The following is a 26,071-nucleotide window of genomic DNA, read 5'->3' on the forward strand; positions in this document are numbered from 1 at the left end:
TTCTAAAAGTGATGCCATATTGTATATATCCAATCCAATGGTGATGGCTGTTCATGTGAGCTGTATGGAAAATGTTGCATAATTTGCTAATAAAAGTACAATGAAGAGGTTTTACTCACTCTTCTAATCCTCAGAGAGCAACACAACGTGACAGGAGAAAAGACATGAAATATGTACAACTATGAGCTTGCTCGGTATCTGTTTTACGACCAACATAGGAAAACCGTTCTGATGGTGCTTGATAAGAATGAAGTAAATTGCAAGATAGCAACAAAAGATGTATTTTCATTCTTTTCTAATATCCATTCCATTCCAAATGACAACACGCACAAAGAACATGTCAACTGCTTAGATCTAGTGCAAAGAATAGTATGATCTGATCGTCATGAAAGATGAAGTAGACGCAGCTGCTAGAAGTATCCACGGCATGGTCACTGCATCAAGCCGTAAACATATTTTGATGCGTGCTGGTAAAGGCTGTCTGGTCTATAATGTTATTGCCCTCATTTCTTCAAGGATGTTGCAGACGGGCTAAATACCTCCCTGCTTTCTTCAAGCCAGGGCCATTCTTGCGCCAAAATCAGGCAGCACTGATGTTGTTTCCAGTTAGAGGCCAATTATGATCTGTTCAGTTCTTCGGAGAATAATCAAGCGTGGTTTTGACAAACATCTGCGGGGATTCCTCTCTTTCATCTAGTACCAAGCAGATTTTACTTATTCCCGGGGAACTTTAGTTGACAACCTCTATACTTCAATCAGTTCTGAACATGGCAAAGAGGGGGAGGAGACCAATGAAATCCTAGTCTTCTTGGATGTACAGAAGCTTTTCGATAATGTTGGGCACATTCATTTGAGAAAAGCTCTGGAACACTCCGCTACTCCAACACCGCTCATTAACCCATTGACATACTAATTTTAATGTTCTGTGCATGCGCATGTATACCATTTTTTCATGCATAAGATACATTTTTACGTTACTAAGATTTATACATGTAATCCGCGAAATACTGAATTTTAATCATACCCTTGTTTGGTGTGATGAAGTGCAGCACCCAGAAGAACAATTTGTGTAAGTTTTAATGGCTTGAAATGCCCTAAAACACTCTGGGAAATGCAAAACCACCAAATATTTTCACAGTCGTATCTCATTACACTTTTCTTCCTTGTCTTGCTTTCAACACAGTCACGACATGGTTTAGGGTTATAAACCTAGTGAAATGTTCCCAGTGATCTCATACCAGGGTGAGTTGAGATTTTTTTCTGTGAATTAGTGATTGGCACTGACACTGACCCCAAGAAAATCTGTCTCAATAAATGTTGCTAAAGGACACTTTGTTCCAAGGTATTCAATATCTGTTCGGATTTTATCACCACCATCTCGCCAACAGAAACAATAAAGTATCTTGGCGTCAATTTTACCAACACTGTCATTTTCAGTCCCCAGTCAATCCTTTGTGATATTCAAAATATACTACTTCCCTGCTGCTCCATCCAGATCTGAAATTATCAATATTAACTGTTTCTTTCCTATAAAGAGAATCACATGTTGAGAAATGTGTAGAGGAGAGGGATCTGGAGGGAGGGTCCTGTTTATGATGGATTTTATTCAAGAATGTCATATAAAATCATATTTGGATGGTTTATCACCTGTTTTACTCCATTCCCAGCCATCTATCTTTGTCTTTTTGTGGGCAGGATGGACTTCATTATCATCATCACTTTCAAACACTTTGTTATCCTGGTATAATTTTCACTGCTAGTAAATATAATTGATTAATTTTTTTAAAACTACATCACTGCCTAATTCACTCTGACAATCCCATTATATACGTTCGATTTTATTCTTTGTAATACAGTGTTTACTAGGATCGGCCATTTCTGCCGATTATCAGGCGGGTAATCACCCTATTTGGAGAGCGATTGCCTGCTGCGTAATGCAATTTGTAATGTTCATTTCAACTTCAAGAGAGAGAGAGCAGATTCTCAGCTTTCAGACGGTACATTGTATATCATGCCATCTATGGACAGAAGGCTTGAACTAGTTGCAGAAAGCGTACCTCTCAGTATACTGCCTGGCGGGCGTCTGTATGAATGGTCACTGCACGCGCGGCCGCCTGGCAGGCAGTTAAGTATACCAATGAGTTAATGTAATTGCATCTTTACAGGAAAATAATTCAACCAAGATTGAAATTAATTACAACAGAGAGGAGTCATGCAAGGATTGCTCCATTAGCAATGCTGTACAACATTTCCACCGACCATATCTTAAATGAAATATGCAAAGATGCTGTTGCTTCACAGTTTAGGTTTAATCTGCTACCCGATTGAAACCCTTGACAGTCAACAGTTTTGTCAATCAGTTATCATTGACAAAGGCAAAGCATCAGCAATTGTGTTGATGCGATTGGTAATTCAGAATTTTGAGAAAATTTGCCTGACACTGCCCCGAAGAAAATCTGTCTCAATAAATGTTGCTAAAGGACACTTTGTTCCAAGGTATTCAATATCTGTTCGGATTTTATCACCACCATCTCGCCAACAGAAACAATAAAGTATCTTGGCGTCAATTTTACCAACACTGTCATTTTCAGTCCCCAGTCAATCCTTTGTGATATTCAAAATAGACTACTTCCATGCTGCTTCATCCAGATCTGAAATTATCAATATTAAATGGGTCTATTTGTCCATCCTTTATATTTCCATTCCAAAAACACCAGCGAAACTTGCTCCACGTAATTCTCAAAGATGAAGATATGATGGTTTGAAGCTCTCTCAAATAAATTCCTTTGTTTACCTGATGCGATGGTTTATAATCCTACAAAATTCAAAGTTCTCTGTGTTCTGAGCAATGTGAGAAGCTTTAGCTCAGCAGATCAATGGACTTAAATGTTTACACAAACTAGGGACTCCATATATCCTAAACACTCATGAACTCCACAATGGGAGCACCCATTGTCTCAGAGAACTCAATCTGACCTTGGACTGTAGTCTTTTGCATTCAGAAGATAATTTCTCAGTCAGTAGAAAGATTCGAGGTGTACTGAGGAAAATAATTTGACAAGTGGTGCAACCTTCCTCAAAAAGATAAATGAGTTGCCCCATTCAAGGAGAATGCTCCCACTAATGGACATCACCTCTCCTGTACTGAATGACATGAAGGACTGAAAATAGTATCCAGTGTAGCGGCAGTAAGAGTTATACCGGGTAGACCCAAAGCACTAACTATTGTAGGCAATGCTACAAGATTAAAACCCATATGTCTTGTGTTCCTATCCATTCAATGATATTCTGAGGGAATGTTAGACATCACAACATTCACAGTATTATAGCTACCTTAAGATCTTGGTTTGACCGTGTATGAAGAAGTTCATGGAGTGACAGACATGGGCTTCGATATAATATTTGATCCCAATAGGAGATCTGGATACATCATTGACCCAACCATCAGATTTGCGCCCCACGTCAGCCAATCCATTGAAGTGGATTTGCTATTTGCAAATTACAATCCTGTACTCTATTGAAAAGTATAACCTTACTGATTGTGAAGTTGTTGGATGAATGGTTGGGGCAAGAGGAACCATAACATCATTTCTTGCCAAAATTTTTCAAGAAATTGAACATCCCTGGAACAGTGCTTAATTGTATTGCCATCTCTGCTCTCAGAGGTTCTTTAAGTGTGGGTTTCCATTTGAGATTAACTGGGAGAGTAACTTTCGATATTCGCTCTCAGGTTGTTGTCCATTTGAGAGTTACGGTAATTTCGGCCCGAATAACTATCGAGAGTACCCGGCGAGTCCCTCACGAAGAGAGCTTTCACGAGCTCTCATCACACTCTGTCCACTTGTGCACCTCTAGAGAGTGGAGAGTAGTCGAAATGTCATCACTCTACCACTGACAATTCGCAGCAGCTGTGATTTTTCTCTGTGAAAAAAAGAAAAAAATCTACTTTGGTAATTGTCATCTGTCCCTCTACCGCTTTTTCTGTTTTTCATTTTTTTTATTCTTGAGATACCTTAAACAATAAAGAGCATCACATTATTAACTTAAATATTCTATATATGTATTATATTATATACTTATTATAATACTAACCAGGCTGCATTCATTATAATATATTTATTTGCATGCATGTGATTGTAATAAAATGTAAACTAACAATTTACTCTTAATTCAGTTTTATTAATCAGTCTTACCTGGTTTCTTAAGTTGTGAAGTTTCGTTTGAAATTCAGCTCCGGAACACAAAAACTTCACTCCTATCTCCTGTAAAGTTGTAATATTCTTCACATAGTCATGATAATCGGTACATTTCATATTCCACAAAATTTCTGGACTTTCATACATTTCAATTACCATAACAGTTTTGTTTCCTCCTGTGGCCAATTTTTAGTCATCTTGAAATTGAAAATAGAACCAAGCTCTGGATAGCTTTGCCACAATTCGAACACAGTTTGTATCTGGAGAGCTAATCTCCGAGAGGGCCGGGGAACATGTGTCGACTAGCGAGCAAGTTGAGGCAAGTTAGCTCTCAGAGAGTTGCTCTCGGCACTGTGTCCATTGGTGAGTAACTGCTATCGAGAGGTTCTCGCCAGTATTTACTCTCAAGTGTACGGGCACCTTAAGAATACAGAGACATAATTCCTATTCTCCTTGATACAAGGTATTGCCCACTGGACACACATGGGTGATCTTGTTGTTGTTGTTGTTGTTGTTGTTGTTGTTGTTGTTGTTGACTCCTTACAAATGTATATTATTTTTTCATCATCATATATTTGCTGTTGTCTGGTAGACTTCAACTGAGGAAGTCTTTTCAGATGTACCATTAATTTATACTGTAGTTGAATGTTCAAATTGTTAAGATGTATGCTATGCCTTGTCCATGGTGGCAACTCATATTTTTGAGAAGCTTGAAATAAATATTACTGCGAAACAAGTTGGTCTCTCCAGTTATGACCTAGCATTTGCACTCTCTACCTACACTGACTTGTCATTATTCATAATGAAAAGGAACAAATAAGTTACATATACATGACTATACACTCTGTGCAATACCACACAACCTTTAGATGATATGTTCCTCTTCTCCTTCCTGGCATCCTGTCTTTGATATAGTCTTTGTATATTTTATCTTTTTCTGTTCAGATTATGCTTATTTGAGAATATAGTTTTATACCTATTTTTCAGGTGGAGTATGCCATAGAAGCTATCAAACTGGGTTCAACGGCAATTGGGATTTGTACGTCCGAGGGGGTCGTTCTGGCAGTTGAGAAACGTATAACATCATCTCTTATGGAACCGACTACCATTGAAAAAATAGTTGAAGTTGATAAGCACATTGGTAAGTGCACTATTGTAACTTTAAAGCTCTTTAATCTGTCAAACACTAATTATAGCATAGCTACCTGTAAAAAATATTCCACGCTGTTAAACAGAGAGTATGGTTAACAAAGGTACTTTTGTCAATTATGCCCCTGTAAAGGAGCTATTTATAGTGAAAGTTGCTCATCCTTTAAGATTTGCTGCACATTTTATTGAAAATGTATAATATTTATATTTAGACTGATGTTTTCATGGGCCGTGTTAAATAGACATATTCTTTTGTATGTTTACTTTGTCAAATATCCAAAAGATAATCATATCTGATATTTATTTCTCTTGCTTTTACCTGATGTTGTATACTTGGAGGTAATTACATATTAACAATTGGGGCAGTTTGAAACCAAATTTGTCCCCGTGCAAAACATACTTTTGGCGCCATGCCCCCGTTTATCTCCAACCCCCAAGCCATCTGTACACTGGCGCAATCAAGTTACCCGTTGAAATATGCATTTCATATTCTGATACCAACAATGTTAATTTATCTGTGCCAATAACTTACAACTTACGGTACTACAGTTCATAAATAATTTCACTCACATTGTTATTAGTGGATTCAGTTTTAAGGTACTTTTTAAATATTAGAACTACTGTTCTATGTTCAGATTTTTAAAATTGAATTGAAACATGTTAATACAAGTGAAGGGATCATGGCATACAGAAGACTTAAAAATGAAATAGATCGAGAATATAGAAATGCCCCCAAAAAAATGCCTCCAACAAAAATGTGAAGAAAGAGCAGTTTGGCAGGGAAAGAAGGAAAATAGCCACTTGAAAATAACTCTAACCACAGCACTGCATGACAACTGAGGCTCGGTCATCACTGATGAAAAACTTATAAAGAACCAATAGGAAACGCACCTAGTCTTGTCATAAATACTGTTAAAAACTTTTGAGCTGTACTGTACAACCAGTTCTTATTGCGATTGTTTCATTTCCCTGTCATGAGTCACCCTTGGCATTGAAACTCCAGGCATAAAAGAAAAAGGTTATTTTTCTAAAGTTTTTCTTATGGAGTGGGAGAGTATGAGAACTGTGTGGCTGTAATAGCCCTTTATAAGGTAGGGAAATTTGCATCTAATATTTTCAAGACATTAAAAACATTGAAAATTAGTAGAATGTTCATGTACCTCACCATAAAGTGATCCTTCGAGACCAGGCCAGACAGGAAGACCACGTTCCGTCAAGACTCCAGCACTAGTGAAATCTGTGGCAGCTCATATTTGCAGAAATGCAGTGCAGAGACAATCAATCATCGCAAGCCAAACGTAAAAAAAAAAGTCCTGTGAGTTATGTAGTGACCTTGTGTTGAAGCCTTACCAGCGAAGCACAGGACACTTTCTCATAGTCCAGCTGAAGATGCAGTGGAAGCTACAATCAAAATACCTCCTGCAGAGGTACACTCGATGTAGGCATGGGGCAATTCTTTTTACAGATGAGAAAAATTTCTCTATTGAAGAATCTTTTAATATCCAAAGCGACAAGGGGTGTGTGTCATCTCGCGAAGCCCTTGCTAGAGCGTCAAGGATCCAGCAAGGCCAAAATCCTGTTTCAGTAATGGTTTGGTGGGGTGTGAGCCATTCTGGCACCACTAGGCTCCATTTCTGTGAGAAACGGGTGAAAACTTCAGCGATGGTCTACAAGGAAACTGTTAGAGCCAGTAGTAAAACCATTAAGCAACACACTCTTCAAAAATCAAGAATGGAGTTTTCAGCATGATCGGCACCAACACACAAAGCCAAGACCACCCAGGACTGACGTCAACGACTTCATATCTCCAGCTGATTGACTTTCCTCCAGTCCCAACCTCATTCCCGTGGATTACAGACTGTGGTCTCTGTACTTGAGGAGATGGTCTGCAAGAAGAGACACTCTATACTGACAGCCTGAAGCGCTTCCTGGTGAAAACAGTGGCGGATTTTCATTTGGAGACCGTGCGTGCTGCCATAGATGACTGCTTAAGAGACTTGGCTGCCTGTGAGACCATTTTGAGAAATATTTGGTGCTGTGAGTTCACAATAGGTGTACTATAAATATATTACAAGCAGAATAAAATTATATTTATTTTTCTTTAAAAACCTTTTAACATTATTTATGACAAGACTAGGTACATTAAAACTCTGCACAATAAAGAATTTTGAGTACTTGCACAATTGAGTCACATAAAAGTTTAGTCACGCCTTTACCTATGACTAAAAGTGAATTTGAAATGGCAATGATTTCACTACATGATGAGTAGGTTCCAGGCATCGATAAACTTACTATTGAACTATTTATGTCAGCTGGTGATATAATCATCAAAAACCTGTATGACCTAACTCGAAAAATCTTTGAAAATGGTATTTGGCCATCTAAATTTTGGAACTCCATCATAGTCCCTTTAACAAAGAAAGCAAATGCAACCAACAGTAGTATGTACAGAACAATTAGTTTGGTTCTTCATGCATCCAAAATCTGCTCCAAATCATAAAGAAAAGACTAGAAGGGGCCCATCTGTGACTACGTCCAAGAAATACAGTTTGGTTTCCGTCAAAGAATTGGTGAGTAAAATTCTTTCAAGAATAAAAGAATTTTACTTATTGTATCTTCAATACGGAACAAAATGAAATTAGTTACTTGTTACTTGTAAAGAATCGGTGTTCGAGATTCCATTTGCGCCCTTTCGTGGAGAAAGTATGGAAGAAAGACTTCGAATTATCGAAAAAGTTGGCAAAAATCCTTGTGAAAAAAGATGATCGACATTGCTACACGACTAGGTTTAGCTCCATCAACGTTGAATTCCATTATGAGTAAGAAACGCAAAATACGTGACCAAATTGAAAAACATCTAGAAGAAAAGAATTTACTTACGAGTTGGAGGTGTACTCTTTGCCTGGTATCAACACGCCTGAGCAACGGGCATTCCTGTGGATGACAGCATCTTACGAGTGAAGAAAGAATGAAAGCACTAGCACAACTCCACAGTTTTCATTCATATTCCACAATACTTCCACTGTCCCTCCTTTCGACAACACATAGTACGCTGTTGTGTTAACTTGTACAGTAATATAGTAGTAGTGGTACAATATCCAAGTTCAGTAAATGGAAGTTTTGTTGTTTTATTGAATATATTTATAGCCTGAGGTGCAAGCAGATATTTCTCCATTTTTCCGATCTTAGTTTCAGCACCACAATAATTTTGTACATTCGACCCGCAAATCTTCGACTTGTTGAGAAAGGAAGGATAAACCTTGTATCTTTATATACATATATATATATATATATTCATTTTAAGTGTAATATTATAAGATTTCAACTTGTGAAAATGTTAATATTTATAATCTTGATATGATTGCCAGTTCTCCAACGCCTTTGTTCAGCTGATGATGACCCGGTATAGCGTTGAAACTAGTCCTGAATAAACATAATATGTTGTAATTACATCTAGACAACAAATTGTACAGTATTGAATAAGGTGGACCCTAAAACTTTTTAAAGCTTTGTAATCTCAGTTCAGTACGTATAAAAAATGAAGTTTATTGCGTTAAAAGACGAAGCCCACTGGGCAAAGTCGATAGCCCACCAGTATATGGGCTTAAGAATCAAGGTAGGGAAACTAAGCAAAGGTATAAAGTTTATTAAACATTGTATTGTACAGAATTTGAACCCTAATTCTTTATAAAGTGTCTTTCAAAATAATCCTTTTTTCCCTCATCAGTTTAGGGTTCAACAAAAATAAAAAAAACTTTGGTTAAAAAATGAATTAAAATTTCTTTATAAGAAAAAAGCTTTTTTGAATCAGCAGTTGTATGAGACTCACACCTCAAGGCCGCTGCTTTGCTTACGAAAGCCCAATGGAACCTTTTTCAGGACTTCAAAATCAAAATCTCTTTATTTGCAAATGAGGTGTCTACCTCGGTGGCAAATGGTACACTAAAATACATTATTGTCAAGCACTAAATTTTAAATTAATAAGAGACGAAGACAATTTTCGTAGAATATAATATTATACAATTTACGCTAATATTTTTTTTCTATTAAACACACACATCATCCTTAATAAATTTATATTGTTTACAAAATTCTACTTATAATATCTCCTGTACTTACAAACATAGTCAACTCATATACAGTATGTGAAATTACTTCTAATAATACTATACAACTGGTATAAGATTAAAATTAACATTGTATTTATTTACATACTTTACCCATTTTGGAACCTAAGTAGCATAACGACCTGCTGCGTCTTAACCAGAGCCCCTTTTGCCACCACTTTTCAGAGTTCCTTCACAGCTACCGTAGCGGTCCCAGGGCCCTCGAAGAAGTCCCCACTGTACTTCACCCCTACAGGCAGTCCCCTACTTGGGCTGTCCATACTCCATAGACCAGGGGATGGAATTAATTTAATCACACACGTTTTTTATTTACAATATCCTGCACTGGTCGAATGCCCTCTAACATTTCACTTATTTTCTCTGTTGCTGTTTATTCTCTTCTTGAATATCTGTACAGATTTTGGAAAAGAATCAAACACTACCCCTGGTAAACTGTTCCACTCCTTCACACCCTTCCCAATGAATGAAAATTTACCCAATCGCTTCTGCTAAAATCCCTTCTAATTTTATACTTGTGGTCAGTTCTGCCGATATAATTATTGTCCAACTGAAGCCTCTCACGGATTTCTCCCCATGCTTCTTCTCCTGTATAGGCTCTATATAATCCTATAAGTCTAGTTTTCTCCCTTCTCTTACTTAAAGTTTCCCACCCAAGTTCCTTTAACATTTCTGATACACTACTCTTTCTCCTGAAATCCCCTGTTACAAATCTTGCTGCTTTCCTCTGCACACCATCTACTTCTTTTATTAGGTATTCTTGGTGAGGATCCCAAACACTGTTTGCATATTCCAATAATGGACGAACCATACTCAAGTAACTTTTTTCTTTTAATTCTTTGTTGCATCCTTTAAGTAGCCTCATTATGACATGTAATGATCTGTATGCTTTCCCAACAATGTCATCAACATGACCCTTCCAGTGCAAATTATTTTCAAATCTCACACCTAAGTATTTGCACTTGCCATCTTTTGGGATAACTACCTCATCCAAACTATATTCAAATTCAGTTTTAAAGCTCCTGTTTGTAAATGTTGTAACAGTTGATTTGCCTCCATTAACCTTCATATTATTTTCTTCAACCCATTCTTGGATAATACTCTCAAGGTCCCTTTGTAATTCTGAACAATCCTCAATTTATTTCCCTATAAACAATTAAGTCATCTGCATACAATCTTATTTTCGATGTTATATTGTTCCCTAAATCATTTGCGTATATTAAGAAAAGTAACGGACTGATTATACTACCCTGTGCAATTCCTTCCAAACTTTCTCTTCCTGTGATATATTATTTCCTACTTTGACTTTCTGAACCCTTGAATTTAGAAATGTTCTTATCCAACGCATAACCCTTATGTCCAATCCTATTCCCTCCAATTTCTTTAATAATATTCCATGTTCCACTCTATCAAAGGCTTTGGAAAGATCTATGGCTATGCAATCTAACTGGCCTCTTGAATCCAACTGATCTGAAATGTCCTGTTGAAATCCCACCAGTTGTGCCTCACAAGAAAATTTATTTCTAAATCCATACTGGCTCCTCATGAACCAATTTTTATCATCACATATCCCTCTGATGTACTTTGCTATTAAACTCTCCAGTATTTTACAAACTATACTGGTCAGGCTGATTGGTCTGTAGTTCTCTGGTTTCCTTTTATCACCCTTTCCTTTATAAATTGGTACTACACCTGTTAAAGCATTGCTCCGGCCACGAAATTCACGACATAGGGGCAAGAATCATACCTCTACTCCGAACTATATCATTCATGGATGATTTACATGAAAACGGGGGTGTCATGCATGAACAAGTGCAATAATAAAAGGTGTATACTCGTTTCTCAGGGTAAATTACTTCAAATATGTCCTCAAATACTCCAAATAAGTCGTAGGCTCCGTTGAAGTAAGGCTATCCATTCAATCAATCACTCAGTTCCTTAATATTCTGGTAATCAACTGTAAAATCCTTTCTTTATGGCATAAAGAAATTCAATTAACTCCCATATAATCTTACTACTATGTACTATCGGCTACTTAAATAACAGAAATGCAATAATAACCCTATATCTAGTTTATTAGCATGCTAATATATATAATAAAAATATCAATTCAGTTATCGGCAATGGAGAAAAGGAATCGTGTGAAAATACAAAAAAACATTCTTGGATTCTTAATTTTTTTTGTGATAAACATAATTGTAAATATTTAAATTATAATCGTTAAATTGAGTACATTTACATTATTCTCCAATAATATACCATTTTTCAATATTTTAAATTAATTTATGGGAAAAGGTAGGGACCATAACTTTATTCATCAAGAGGGAGTGGAATATCTTCCTGTTACTACCATTTGGGAATGTCTTTGGGGCATCACTTGGATTCTCATCTTTACTTTTGGTTTGTTTGTTTGGATTCTCGCTACTGACTCTTTATGTCACGAGATAAGTATTATGTTGTTTAATTATGGTTTCAGAAACACCATTGCAGCTATAAACATTCCTATCATTGCTAAAATTTAGTAAATTAAAACTGTACACCATTATATGTACACGATAAACCAAATATCCTTACTACAGAGTGCCATAGATGTAATAATAAATCAGTCTAACCTGCGAAAATCGTGCCACGTGAATTCCTGATCATATGCCAATTTGTTTACTTACATTCTCAAATATCTCATCGCTGTGCCAAGTTTTTGTCAAAGGAAAAACCGTTCTACCATTCAGCATTGACACGCTGAACTTCTCGTATATTTATGCGAGATTCCATTTTACTCTAGTATATTTACACTACATGACGTATAATAAACAAGTAACCTAGCAATATCTTTAGTTTGAAAGTCTCAACGAAACATCTAATGTTTGGATCAAATCATACATTCAACTGAACATGGCCTGAATCCTTCGCTTGCAGTGCTAACTTCAATGTAAATACTATATGTAACACAGGAACTCGCAATTCTCTCAACTATCCATTACTCACGCGACGAACCAAATCATATTTCCTCATAATAACAACTTTCTGCCATACTAATATTTCATTTCCTTCATATACCTCCATACTTAAAAAAAAACAAAAAACATATTCATTTAACTTCATTTAAATACTCTCTGTGTTACGGTAGAAATGATCCATAACCTGAATATTCTTTCACAAACTGCAACTCCGTAATATTTCAACATTCCCATACAATGCAATTATCGTACTGGCCATGTCTGCTGCTCACATTGACCACAATTACTAGGTTACGTTTCATATCTCGCATGCATTTCCTTTAACCACAACTGATCTGACGTTACACGGTCTGTTCATATAGATTGGCATTAAACATGTACTTATGCTCATTCTGATCTTGTTTCCATCAACCTAAAATCATCTCGCAAGCACTACAGTTATACTACAGAAAATGGCACATATCATCGGTTAATAATTGAAATTCACACTCTAGTATCCGTTCATTGGCACTAAATCTCTTACTGTTAGCACTCCTGCACTCAAACGAAATATTTTCCACCAATTGATTTCAAATTCAATACGATGCAAACCATAATACTTATCTCGTAACGGGATTCTGCTGCTGAATTCCTCCTGGCCTAGGGCATCTTGGAACAGGCAGCCATCGCAGTCCAAAGGTTACGTCATCTCCGGCTTCGGCTGGAAATCTTGTCTTGAGCTAATTTTCATCTTGAGCGATCTCTCCATCTGTTTAGGCTGATTCCATCTTGTCACCAGTTCTCATGAAATGATGAAACAACAAATACATGGTAGAATGCATATTTCACTGGTGAACAGTAGGTTATTCAATGCGTATAATTTGCTATGTGATTCTCGTATCGGTCATGAATATCTCTCTTAACTTTGTTGATATCTTTAACTCAGCCTATTTCTCGTTAATTCTTTTGCTTAAAGAGATATTGTTTCCAACTTGAAAACAACAAATTATGCTTTTCTTAGCATAAACTGGCCGCTATGATATTGATTTCGGCCACTTTCATTTCAATGTTCGACCCGGCTGTAGTCTCTTTCTGCTTCAGTATTTGACCGACACAATAATAAATGTTCTTCTTTAAATTCTATGTTTATCCTGCAGATATTAGCAGTTAAACTCTTCAACGAAGTATCTATAATATTACTTTAATATTTAATATCACGTCAATCCCTTTCTTCTCTGCCAGTAGGTCGTGCTGATCTTCTTCAAATTGTAATTTTTTTTCAAGGTAGTCAAGAATCAGTTCAATTCAAATTTTTTTTACGGTCCATAATTATTTAATCTAGAAGCTCTTTTCTTTGCGACCGATCGATATCGATTTACTCTATCTCTATTCTGTACATTTGTACATTGCCTGAAGCTGTTCTACGCCATATTTGTCCACTGTTTCCATGACAGTTATCGCCGCAAATGTAACGTAATGGTACATTTCACCTCCCAGTTAATTTTAAATATGTTGGATACAATATATTTAAACTGTACTTCCATACATTTGTATAATGAACCTTTACATTACATTGTCTCCATTCTCCCTATCTCATTTCTTGTTTGATTATTTCTTAAATGCTTTGATGTAATTTAGATTCCTTTCTTACAACTATTCTTGCGCGTTCTCACTCCCATTATCTGTTTGATATTCCATATTGGGATCATCATCCTTCTCACTGATTTCTAACGTATTACTTGGGATTAATTTAACTTAAAATTTTGTCATCCAATTTCTTTTCTCTCTCGCGCTTTTAATTTATATCTAATTCATAATCGACTTTTTTTTTTCTCTCGGAAACGTCTATCCCTGCACTAAAATTTTGTGCATTCGGATTCAACCTTCGTTTCCCTGCCTCCATCTTCTTGTACTCCTTGAGTTCCAAATTCTCCGCACCTTCTATATCACCAACCACTTCTTTGTCCTTTATCGCCTGTTTCCATTTATCCTTATTGTTTGTATTTTCCCTCAATTCTTGAACATACTTTCTATTGGCATATTCTCTATCCTTGTAGCTCTGTCCTCTCCTTCCTTCATAAAGACGCCTCCTCCGAAAATTATTCCGACTTCCGTTTCCTGAGTATCTATTATTTGTCCTATAATATGGTACATATCTATCGTTCATCTGATATGTTTGCCGATTTACGTAACCCTTTTGGCATTGGCATTCTTTTAATTCTTTCTTTTCATCTACCTCTCGATTCCTAGCATTATTCTTGGGTTCTCTCTATCTGCCATTTTCCAAATTCTCCGGCGTTATCACATTTACTGATGCCTCATTTTCTGTATTCCGCATTAATCTGGCCGTAGGATGTACAGTTGCCATGTCAAGTTGCCTCAACCGATCTTCCATTTCTATTGCTGTCTGAACGTTTGCAACTCCCGAGTGTCTTTGCACGTCGGATGTAAATTGCCTTTGTATTGTTTTTATTGCTTCCAACTCGCTTGGTGCAGCGTCCAGATCTTGAAATCGTTGAAATTGAAATGCGAAATAATCGCTGTATCTTGTCTGCCCATTAAATGCGTATTTCCAGGAGTATAGCTCCATCCTCAGCTGTAATTGTACTTCTGTGAACTCCAATACCTTCTCAGGAATGCTGTTTTAAATTCTTCATAATCATGAAAGCTGTATTTGAACGCTTGGTACCATATACCAGGATTGGAGTCTAAGTGTTTTCCAACTATTTTGAGCTTCCTTTCATTTGGAATCTGGTTCTCCCTAAAATGATCCTCCATCTCCATAAGAAATTGCTTAGGTGATAGACTTGCGGTGTTATTGAAGTGTTTTGGTCTATCATCAACTGTCTTAATAATTATTACCGCTGGACCTCCATCGTTACAATTCCCATTTCCAATTACACCGCCGTTGATGATTTGGCTGGAATCCGTTGTCATCGTTGGTGTTGTTTCTCTTTCATTTACCCGAATATCCATATTCCCTAACAATCTGGTTCCTGTGTTTTGGTTATGTACCCTTAATTCCTGTATTTCTCTTCGGATATTCTGAATGCGCAGCTCGTCGATATCTGTTTTAATTTGCGTGACTTCGCTTCCAAATTTCTCAATTTCCGTTCTTATGACCTCTTTCATTTCTTCCCTCATTTCTTGCTGCCTCTCATTTTGCCTGTTAATCTCTTCTTGCTGCTTTTCATCCTGCCTGATAATCATTTCTTGAAATCTCTCATTAATCATCTCGTGGAATTTCTCATTTTGCTTTCTTGCTTTTTCGTTGTTTTCGTTAATCATTTCTTGGAATTTTTCATTTTGTTTCCTTGCTTCTTCTTGCCTTTCTCTTCTTTCTTCCTCATTTCGCTTTCTTGTTTCTTCATTGTGCCCATTAATCATCTCTTGAAATTTCTCATTCTGCTTTCTTGCTTCCTCTTCTCTTCCTTCCAGTTTGTTAATCATTTCTTGGATTTTCTCCAGGATCCCCTTTTGACTGTCCCTGACTTCCTGTATCGCTTCATCTCTCTTCCTGATTTCCTCCTCAGTTACCTTCTGGTGATTTTCCAATTGGGATTTTAACTGAGCTAAATTCGACATTTTAATATTGCTCAAAATGTTTTATTCGGCCTGCTAAATTCTCTATAAGCCTAACTTTCTCTATATCTCTCCAAACTTAGTCAATTCAACCTCAAAATCTCACTCCAAAACAGTCTGTCAGGCTTAACTATATACTTATTCAAAAATCTCTCTTGCTTCAACAAATTGTTTCTTAATTGGGAAAGATCACCCAAGACTACTTTAACTCAACCAAGCCAGCCTGTCCAAGTCACATGAGAATCCAAGCATAAAAAAATATACTCAATTTCAATTATGTTTATCCCTTATTCACTTAATCTACATATACAATAAATAAAATTAACATTCTATTGTTCTATTTCCACTATCCTGGGTACCTAAAAAAAAAAATTCTCTGGAACAATCTAAATAAATGCATAGTAAATCCTTTCCTACTTCAGTCCTAGTGTACAAGAAATCATCCTTCATCGCATGCCATATTTGTATTCACAATCCACCAAGCTTCATCTCATTCTTCCATGTAATCTCATAGTTACATTTTAACTCATTGTGCAGCTATCTTCCTAATTAGGGTATTCTATATCACGTTTGCCATCCTCTTTTCCTATCGTCTCTCTTCACCGCTGAAATCTAAGTTCATATACCTTCATGTCATCCATAATCTGTCTTCTCAATATTCATTTACCGTGATATATTCTCCTTGACCTCTGCCTCATGTTGTATCATTCACCTATATTCATCCACGTCCAACGTCTATCTTCAGTTCCCATAGTATCATTTCCTTCAATCATGCCTCTTTTTTCAACAACTCGCTTTACGAATAAGAGCCCAAAATATTACATAACAGCCATGGTACTCTCTTCACTTCATCTTCCTCTTCAGCTAGCTTTACCGCTCAACTCATCTTTCTCTTGAGCTCGTCTCACATGAAAGCCAATCATAGTATACGCACGCCAACCAAAGTGCCTTCCTCTACACCACGCTTCATGTCTGGGCATAATTAAAGATATGCGCGATATTTATCCACGAAAAAAAAAATCCCCCGGTGCCATTCTTTTCAAACTTGCCCTTACTTTGGGACGCCAAATAAATAATACGTGGCAACCACGATGCCTTTCTCTTCAACTTGCCACACGTATGGGAGCCAATTTAATAATACACCTGTTAAAGCATTGCTCCGGCCACGAAATTCACGACATAGGGGCAAGAATCATACCTCTACTCCGAACTATATCATTCATGGATGATTTACATGAAAAGGGGGTGTCATGCATGAACAAGTGCAATAATAAAAGGTGTATACTCGTTTCTCAGGGTAAATTACTTCAAATATGTCCTCAAATACTCCAAATAAGTCGTAGGCTCCGTTGAAGTAAGGCTATCCATTCAATCAATCACTCAGTTCCCTAATATTCTGGTAATCAACTGTAAAATCCTTTCTTTATGGCATAAAGAAATTCAATTAACTCCCATATAATCTTACTACTATGTACTATCGGCTACTTAAATAACAGAAATGCAATAATAACCCTATATCTAGTTTATTAGCATGCTAATATATTGTACCAGTAAAAGTTCGGGGCGTAAGGCATGAGAAGGATCTCAGGTAGTGGAAGTTGGTTTTTTTTGGAGCCGGTACAGAGCAGCATAGACTCTCAGGGCGAATAATAGATGGTTATACCTTTTTCAAACAATTTATTAATAATGTTAATTAATTCACCACCCTGCAATGTTGATATAGAATTCAAATAATATGTCAAAATCAAAAGGGTTAACGTAAATCTTCTTGAGTGCAATTTGTGAAAATAAATAAATCTCACAGATCCTATAGTCTTTTGCGAAAACACAAAGTGTCAGTTTTTCACCTAAAGTCTTTCTAAGTATTATGACATGACATGAACACACTTATAATTGAAAATAAGAATTTGAACTTCTGTTGAGAGTTTCTCAGTTTGTTAGCCTTGAAACATAGAACACTTGAAACTCCTAAAGTCTTTCTTATGTGAAATAGATTTTGAAAATAGATTTATCATTAAAAGATGAATTTTGAGTAATGATGGAGAACTACGAAGTATCGTCACACGCAGCACTGGGTAAACCACTGTTCAAGATTGGTAAGAAAAAAAAAGTCAGTCAGTTTGTGACTACTCACTTATTAAAGAAAATTTGGCTTACAAATACTGATGAGAATCTGGAACATTCCGCGGGTGCGGATGATGACTCGAACTTGAAGTTCCACGAAGAAACTACGTTGACGTCATAGATGAAATGATGTTGAAGGTAGCTGGATCTTGTAGAATTTTCTCAAGATTTCTGCTGCTCGTGGACATGATTTTAACACACGGAACATGCAAGTAGTATTGACAGATGCTATCGTTCACTGTTAAACACAGTCCAATTCGTATGTTAATTTTAGGACGTCAATTGAATGATCACAGTCCTTGTTGCAAAAAAAACCACTATTTTAAATTGTCACTGAGAAAGTCCAACACAGTGCAAACACGTAATATTTCTCATTACCGTCTCTGACCACAGTCTTTGAATCGTTATCCTGACAGATGACACTGATTCTCTAATGTTGATAGAACTATATTATTTTAGAAAAAGTTCTTAACTTTTACTAAGTTTATCACTGTAACACGTCATGTCCTAATGTTGTTTGAGTCATCAGTCCATAGACTGGTTTGATGCAGCTCTCCATGCCACCGTATCCTGTGCTAACCTTTTCATTTCTACGTAACTATTGCATCCTACATCTGCTCTAATCTGTTTGTCATATTCATACCTTGGTCTACCCCTACCGTTCTTGCCACCTACACTTCCTTCAAAAACCAACTGAACAAGTCCTGGGTGTTTTAAGATGTGTCCTATCATTCTATCTCTTCTTCTCGTCAAATTTAGCCAAATCGATCTCCTCTCACCAATTCGATTCAGTATCTCTTCATTCGTGATTCGATCGATCCATCTCACCTTCAGCATTCTTCTGTAACACCACATTTCAAAAGCTTCTATTCTCTTTCTTTCTGAGCTAGTTATTGTCCATGTTTCACTTCCATACAATGCCACACTCCACACAAAAGTCTTCAAAAACATCTTTCTAATTCCGATATCAATGTTTGAAGTGAGCAAATTTCTTTTCTTAAGAAAGCTCTTCCTTGCTTGTGCTAGTCTGCATTTTATGTCCTCCTTACTTCTGCCATCGTTGGTTATTTTACTACCCAAGTAACAATATTCATCTACTTCCTTTAAGACTTCATTTCCTAATCTAATATTTCCTGCATCACCTGCCTTCATTCGACTGCACTCCATTACTTTTGTTTTGGACTTATTTATTTTCATCTTGTACTCCTTACCTAAGACTTCATCCATACCATTCAGCAACTTCTCGAGATCTTCTGCAGTCTCAGATAAAATAACAATATCATCGGCAAATCTCAAGGTTTTGATTTCCTCTCCTTGGACTGTGATTCCCTTTCCAAATTTCTCTTTGATTTCCTTTACCGCCTGTTCTATGTAAACATTGAAAAGGAAAGGGGACAAAGTGCAGCCTTGCCTCACTCCTTTCTGGATTGCTGCTTCTTTTTCAAAGCCCTCGATTCTTATCACTGCAGACTGATTTTTATACAGGTTGTAGATAATTCTTCGTTCTCGATATCTGATCCCTATCATCTTCAGAATCATAAATAGCCTGGTCCAGTCAACATTATCGAATGCCTTTTCTAGATCTACGAATGCCATGTACGTGGGCTTGTCCTTCTTGATTCGATCCTCTAAGATCAGACGTAAAGTCAGGATTGCTTCACGTGTTCCTACATTTCTTCTGAAGCCAAACTGATCTTCCCCCAACTCAGCTTCAACTTGTTTTACCATTCTTCTGTAAATAATACGTGTTAAAATTTTGCAGGCATGAGATACTAAACTAATAGTGCGGTAGTTTTCACACCTGTCAGCACCGGCTTTCTTGGGAATAGGTATAACAACATTCTGCCGAAAATCGGATGGGACTTCTCCTGTCTCATACATCTTGCACACTAAATGAAATAACCTTACCATGCTGGTTTCTCCTAAGGCAGTCGGTAATTCAGAGGGAATATCATCAATTCCAGGTGCCTTGTTCCTATTTAGGTCACTCACAGCTCTGTCAAACTCTGACCTCAAAATTGGGTCTCCCATTTCATCAGCATCAACAGCCTCTTCATGTTCCAGAACGAAATTATCTACATCGTTACCTTGATACAACTGTTGGATATGCTCCTACCATCTTTCTGCTTTGTCTTCTTTCCCTAGAAGTGGCTTTCCATCTGAGCTCTTAATATTCATGCACCTAGATTTCCTTTCTCCAAAGGTTTCCTTGATTTTCCTGTATGCAGCATCTACCTTTCCCAGGACCATACAGCCTTCGACATCCTTGCACTTCTCCTTCAGCCATTCTTCCTTAGCTACCTTGCACTTTCTATCCCCTTCATTCTTTAATCGCCTGTATTTTTTTCTGCCCTCTTCATTTCTAGCATTCTTGTATTTTCGTCGTTCATCAATCAGGTCTATACTGATAGTCAACTTAAGACCTTAGCGGTCCCTTTGATGTTAGTCAGACTTCTGGTCGGTGAAAAGGCTTCCGCAGCGCCAAATAGTTCCCTAGGTTTGTTACTTGTTCCTGAAGTCAGGAGCTTCCTTCAGTTTGGTTAGATATTCTGGTGAACTGACTTGATGAATTAAAATTTTTGCCCTGTATAAATATGGAAAATATATCACAGGTTGTATGTTATTCGGGTTCGTTACCAACTCTTATATTTCATACGTAGATGGCTGTGAATAGTTATTGTTCTCAGTGGTGTATGTAGCAAAATAATAATAATTTAATATGATATTGATATCTTATTGCACTGTGTACTTTGTAAGTTTGTTCGAGTTCATTCCACTGTTGATAAGTTCGCATAATAGGTGGGACGTTGAAGATGGATCCAAGAAAACTGTTGGCAATACTGGCTGCAACAGCATGTTCACTGTTCAGTATTCATAATGGCTGCCAGCTGTGAGCAAGACGTGTGTGATGCTGTGACGCTTGAGTTCCCTGTGAAATACTTTAAAGCTAACAAAAGTAGAGGAAAATAAAGTAGAAAATCTAAACCAAATTGTTTTAAACGTTTACAGTAGCCTACGAGATTAGAATCCACTGTGGACTGTGGAAGACGTGAAAAAGTCCGCGCAGCTGATCGGCATTTCTGTGTACAGTGTTTACGCCGCTCGCTTGGAATGGAAAATCCAAGTCTCCAGGGAAAGAAAGATGCGTCAGCTCAGCACTCGCCGTAAATAAAACAGGAAGGGCCTTAACACGCTATGGGAATAGGATCTTTGGCGTATTTGATGATGATGATAATAATAATAATAATAATAATAATAATGTGTACTTTACTTTATATTCGCAACCGCACTCTACCTACAGAAATGTCGTCATGAGAGGATCATGAGTTCGTTTTTACCTTCCGAATGACGAGACTACAATATTTACAACATTCCTGGAAGCATTGTATTTTGCAATCCCACTCACCGGTGGGTTTTTCAGCTTTTTTAACTATGAGAAACTGCCACTGACAGTCGTTGCAAGAGAGCAGAATCGTATACTTATGTTGTAAGTCTTCATGTGCCTCACACAAATCGCATTATGAAACAAAAATAATTCTTGCTTCTCTTGCCTCGGAATTCGTCAGTAATCTGTAGGTTTTATATGGTCAATGAAGGAATAAATAGGTATGGTACGTAATCAAAGTACAGCTATGTGAAAGGCAGTGATTTCGTTTGATGCTTCACTATTTCAGAATGAAGTACTGTACTTGTCAGATGGACGCACGGCGTTAATGATGAGCTGGTTGTGGCGGAGATGGAGAACCATGACGAGACGGGAAGGGGGAACAGGGGACGTGCTCACATGCGGAAGGATACTTTTCCTAAGCTCTTAACTTGAATTTCAGTATAGTGTCTCCTGAGTTATCCACTGATTCTTAGTTGATCTTTTCTTCCTTCCTAACATTTCTTCAGCAGCCCTACTGACTTCATTTTTCATGACTCTCCACTCTTCCTCTACTGTGGTTCCTTCGGCCTTTTCATTTAGTCCTTGTGCAACATGTTCCTTGAAACAATCCCTCACACTCTTTTCTTTCAACTTGTCTAGATCCCATCTTTTTGCATTCCTTCCTTTCTTCAATTTCTTCAATTTCAGATGGCATTTCATGACCAACAAGTTGTGGTCAGAGTCCACGTCTGCTCCTGGGAAAGTTTTGCAATCCAACACCTGGTTTCTGAATCTCTGCCTAATCATAATGAAGTCTATTTGATACCTTCCAGTGTCTCCAGGTCTCGTCCACGTATACAGCCGTCGTTTGTGGTGTTTGAACCAAGTATTGGCGAGGACTAAATTATGGTCAGTGCAGAATTCAACCAGCCGACTTCCTCTTTCGTTCCTTTGTCCCAATCCAAATTCTCCTACTGTGCTACCTTCTCTTCCTTGGCCTACCACTGCGTTCCAGTCTCCCATCACAATTAGATTTTCATCACCTTTGACATATTGTATTAAATCTTCTATCTCCTCATATATTCTTTCAATTTCTTCATCATCCGCTGAACTAGTAGGCATATAGACCTGCACTATTGTGGTGGGCATTGGTTTGGTGTCTATCTTGGCGACAATAATTCTTTCATTATGCTGGTCGTAGTAGCTTATCCGCTGTCCTATTTTCTTATTCATTATTAAACCAACTCCTGCATTACCCCTGTTTGATTTCGTGTTGATAATTCGGTAGTCGCCTGACCAAAAATCCTGTTCTTCCTGCCAACGTACTTCACTTATACCAACTACATCTAACTTTAGCCTATCCATCTCCCTTTTCAGATTCTCTAACCTAGCACAACGATTCAAACTTCTAACATTCCACGCTCCGACTCGCAGAATGTCAGTATCCATCTTCCTGATGATCGGCCCGTCTCGTGTAGTCCCCACCCGGAGATCCGAATGGGGGACTAGTTTACCTCCGGAATATTTTACCCGGGAGGAAGCCATCATCAGTACATCATTCATACAGAGAGAGCTGCATGTCCTCGGGAGGTGGTTACGGCTGTAGTTTCCCGTTGCTTTCAGCCATGTAGCAGTATCAACACAGCTAAGCCATATTGAGTATTATTACAAGGCCGTATCAGTCAATCATCTAGACTGCCGCCCTTGCAACTACCGCAAGGCTGCTACCCCCCTTTCAATGAACCATTCGTTAGTCTGGTCTCTCAACAGATACCCATCCGATATGGTTGCACCTGCGGCTCGGCTATCTGCATCATTTTGACACGCAAGCCTCCCCACTGCGGCAAGGTCATATGGTTCACAGAGGAGGCATGTCCTAATATGGCACATAAATAAAGAGACACAGTCCAAGGATGTGCTATGTTAGAAAATAAGTTCTAGAGTAGTTAGAGTTACTGTACACGACAGTTTCTGTTGGTAATGTAATATTGTGTGAAATTAATTAAGTCCACACGTCATGTTCTAGTTTGTGAATGTCCAATATATAACTTCGAACTTCACTGATTTCGTACGTGTTATACTTCGAAATGTCTGTAAATTATATCGTAGTCGCGGCACAATAGACTACTTACGGTGCGACGTCCTTTTTCAAGTACGATGGCGATTTACTATCCCGTAATTTCGTCTCCGCGAAACACGACAGAAAGTACTGTCTTCGAGACTGCACGAACATACTATGCGAGGGCCAGTCTCCCCTCTCTCTTACTCATACACATACTACACTGCTAGACTGGACTGCTTGCAATGAACTGAACTCAACTCAACACAACCACCTGTTAGCCTTGACCCAGTGGCATATATAGCTGGCGCTGGGAGGGGTAGTTTCTCTTGGCCATGTGACCGTGAGTGTGTAATTTCTGTTAGATTTTAAATCATTATAACTCAGCAATCATGGGATGGATTAATTTGAAATTCACAGAGATTAATTTTTAGGACGTCTGCTACAATTTAGCGTTTGTTCCATTAAAATTGGTACAGGCGTTGAAAACTTACGAAAAGAAAGATATTTTCGAGAAATATATCTAGGGGAGGTGAGCTTTGAACGATAGGTGACGTCACTTGACTCCGCCTAGCGCACTCGTGGAGTCTGGTACATACTGGAACATTCTTTTACTTAGATGTTCATACGTCGGACGGATCTTATATGCTGGAACAACATTTCTTTTGATAACTATGGACCAGGACCTAGGCTTTCCTGGTACAATATATATAATAAATATATAATAAAAACATCAATTCAGTTATCGGCAATGGAGAAAAGGAATCGTGTGAAAAAACATTCTTCAATTCTTAATTTTTTTTGTGATAAACATAATTGTAAATCTTTAAATTATCATCGTTAAATTGAGTACATTTACATTATTCTCCAATAATATACCATTTTTCAATATTTTAAATTAATTTATGGGAAAAGTAGGGACCATAACTTTATTCATCAAGAGGGAGTGGAATATCTTCCTGTTACTACTGTTTGGGAATGTCTTTGGGGCATTAGTTGAGAACTTCCCCTGGAACCCAGATCCTTGTACATAGATCTTGATTTAAGGATCTGGGTTTTCTGGCAAGTTTCCCTGTATGTGCCAGTTTAGTGGTATGGGTTTTCTTAAGTATAGATTAGTTTGCAAATCTCTGTTGATAATTGTAGTAATTTGTCTACAGAGAGGTGCTTTTCCATTACCATTCAGATGTAACCCATGCCTAGTGAACATTTGCCTGCCAAGACCTAAAGTATCTACTACATACACATAATCTCTTGATTTTTATATTTACATCATGTACAGCTTTGTTCAGACATGAGTCCTCTAAAAGGTCATACCTGGGTGGCACATTAACTACAATTACTTTTGAGTCAGGTAGTTTGGAAATCTTACCTCTGAGGGTCGTAATTAGTTCCTTACCTTCATTTGCAGCAATGCCATGGTTTAAAATAAACTAAATAGCTTGCTTTCTATCAAACAGATAACATTGGAGAAAAAGCTTGGAGTGCTGAAGAAGGAATTAACATCAAGCAAACCCTTTCTAAAAACCAATCAGATTCGTAATAATAATAAGAAGAAGAAGAAAAAAGTCCATTCTTCAGCAATCAATCTTTCCAAGTCTAATTTCAACGAGGAAGAAAAACTAATTCTCACAAAAGGCCCAATACACAATTGGCCAAATTTCAACCTAGCCAAAGTAATGTCTAAACTTGTTATAGATTCGGAAGTTGCAATCAGTAAACTGCCACAGGAGGTGCAAGATGAAGTTAGATTAGATCTAAAAAGACAGTTAAACAAAACTTATTATAAATAACAGCACTATGCCTGCCAGTATTTCTAAAGACTTCCTTACAGAAAGAAAGCTTAATCTAGGACTCAAAAAAGAAGGCTAAAGATGAAGAACTCGTTATTACAAAGGTTGATAAGGGCAACACGGCAGTCATTTTGCATAGGGCCGATTACATCCAGAAGACAAAAAGCTTTTTTAACAATGACACCTTTTTGGTAACGAAGAAAGACCTGACATACGTACTTCAAAGTCAGTTAAAACAAACATTAAAGGATGCATCTTTTCTCTTCACCAAACAGGAGAAGCATAAATTAATAAATATGATCCCAGGCCTACCAACAGCAAAAGCACTTCCGAAAAGCCACAAGGCCGGAGTCCCTATTCGACCCATAATAAATTACAGACCCAGCCCCCTATACAAATTGGCTCAGTTTATCTAGAAATTTCTTAGACAACACTATAGATTTGCTGCAAACAAGTCTATAAAGAATTCCATAGAATTGGTAAATAAATTACACAACTTCAAACTACTGGGGCCCATCATACCATACATTCATTTGACATTGTTAATATGTTTCCAAGTATTAAAACTAGTAAACTGCTTCCCATTATTAATAAGAATTTAAAGACTTACAGTCACCCGAGTGAACTTGAAATACAAGATTTCATGAGCATACTAAAGTTACTAATAAATCGATGGTGTTCGGGTAAAGGGGGTTAAGTCATTTTTTGTGAAAATGGAGTTAATTTGCTCAGAATAAACTA

The 26,071-nt window shown here is 37.4% G+C and overlaps 1 protein-coding gene across 2 annotated transcripts in view; it reads left to right on the forward strand.

Moving 5' to 3' along the window:
- Prosalpha5 (proteasome alpha5 subunit) overlaps window positions 1–26,071 on the forward strand; it is an 86,661-nt gene that overhangs the window by 18,248 nt on the left and 42,342 nt on the right. For both annotated transcript variants that reach the window (XM_067146456.2, XM_067146457.2), the window contains exon 3: window positions 5,184–5,337. In XM_067146456.2, coding sequence (XP_067002557.1) covers window positions 5,184–5,337 — 154 coding nt within the window. The remainder of the gene's footprint in view (window positions 1–5,183; window positions 5,338–26,071) is intronic.

Source organism: Anabrus simplex, chromosome 4 (genome assembly GCF_040414725.1).
Source record: "Anabrus simplex isolate iqAnaSimp1 chromosome 4, ASM4041472v1, whole genome shotgun sequence".
NCBI classification, from domain to species: domain Eukaryota; kingdom Metazoa; phylum Arthropoda; class Insecta; order Orthoptera; family Tettigoniidae; genus Anabrus; species Anabrus simplex.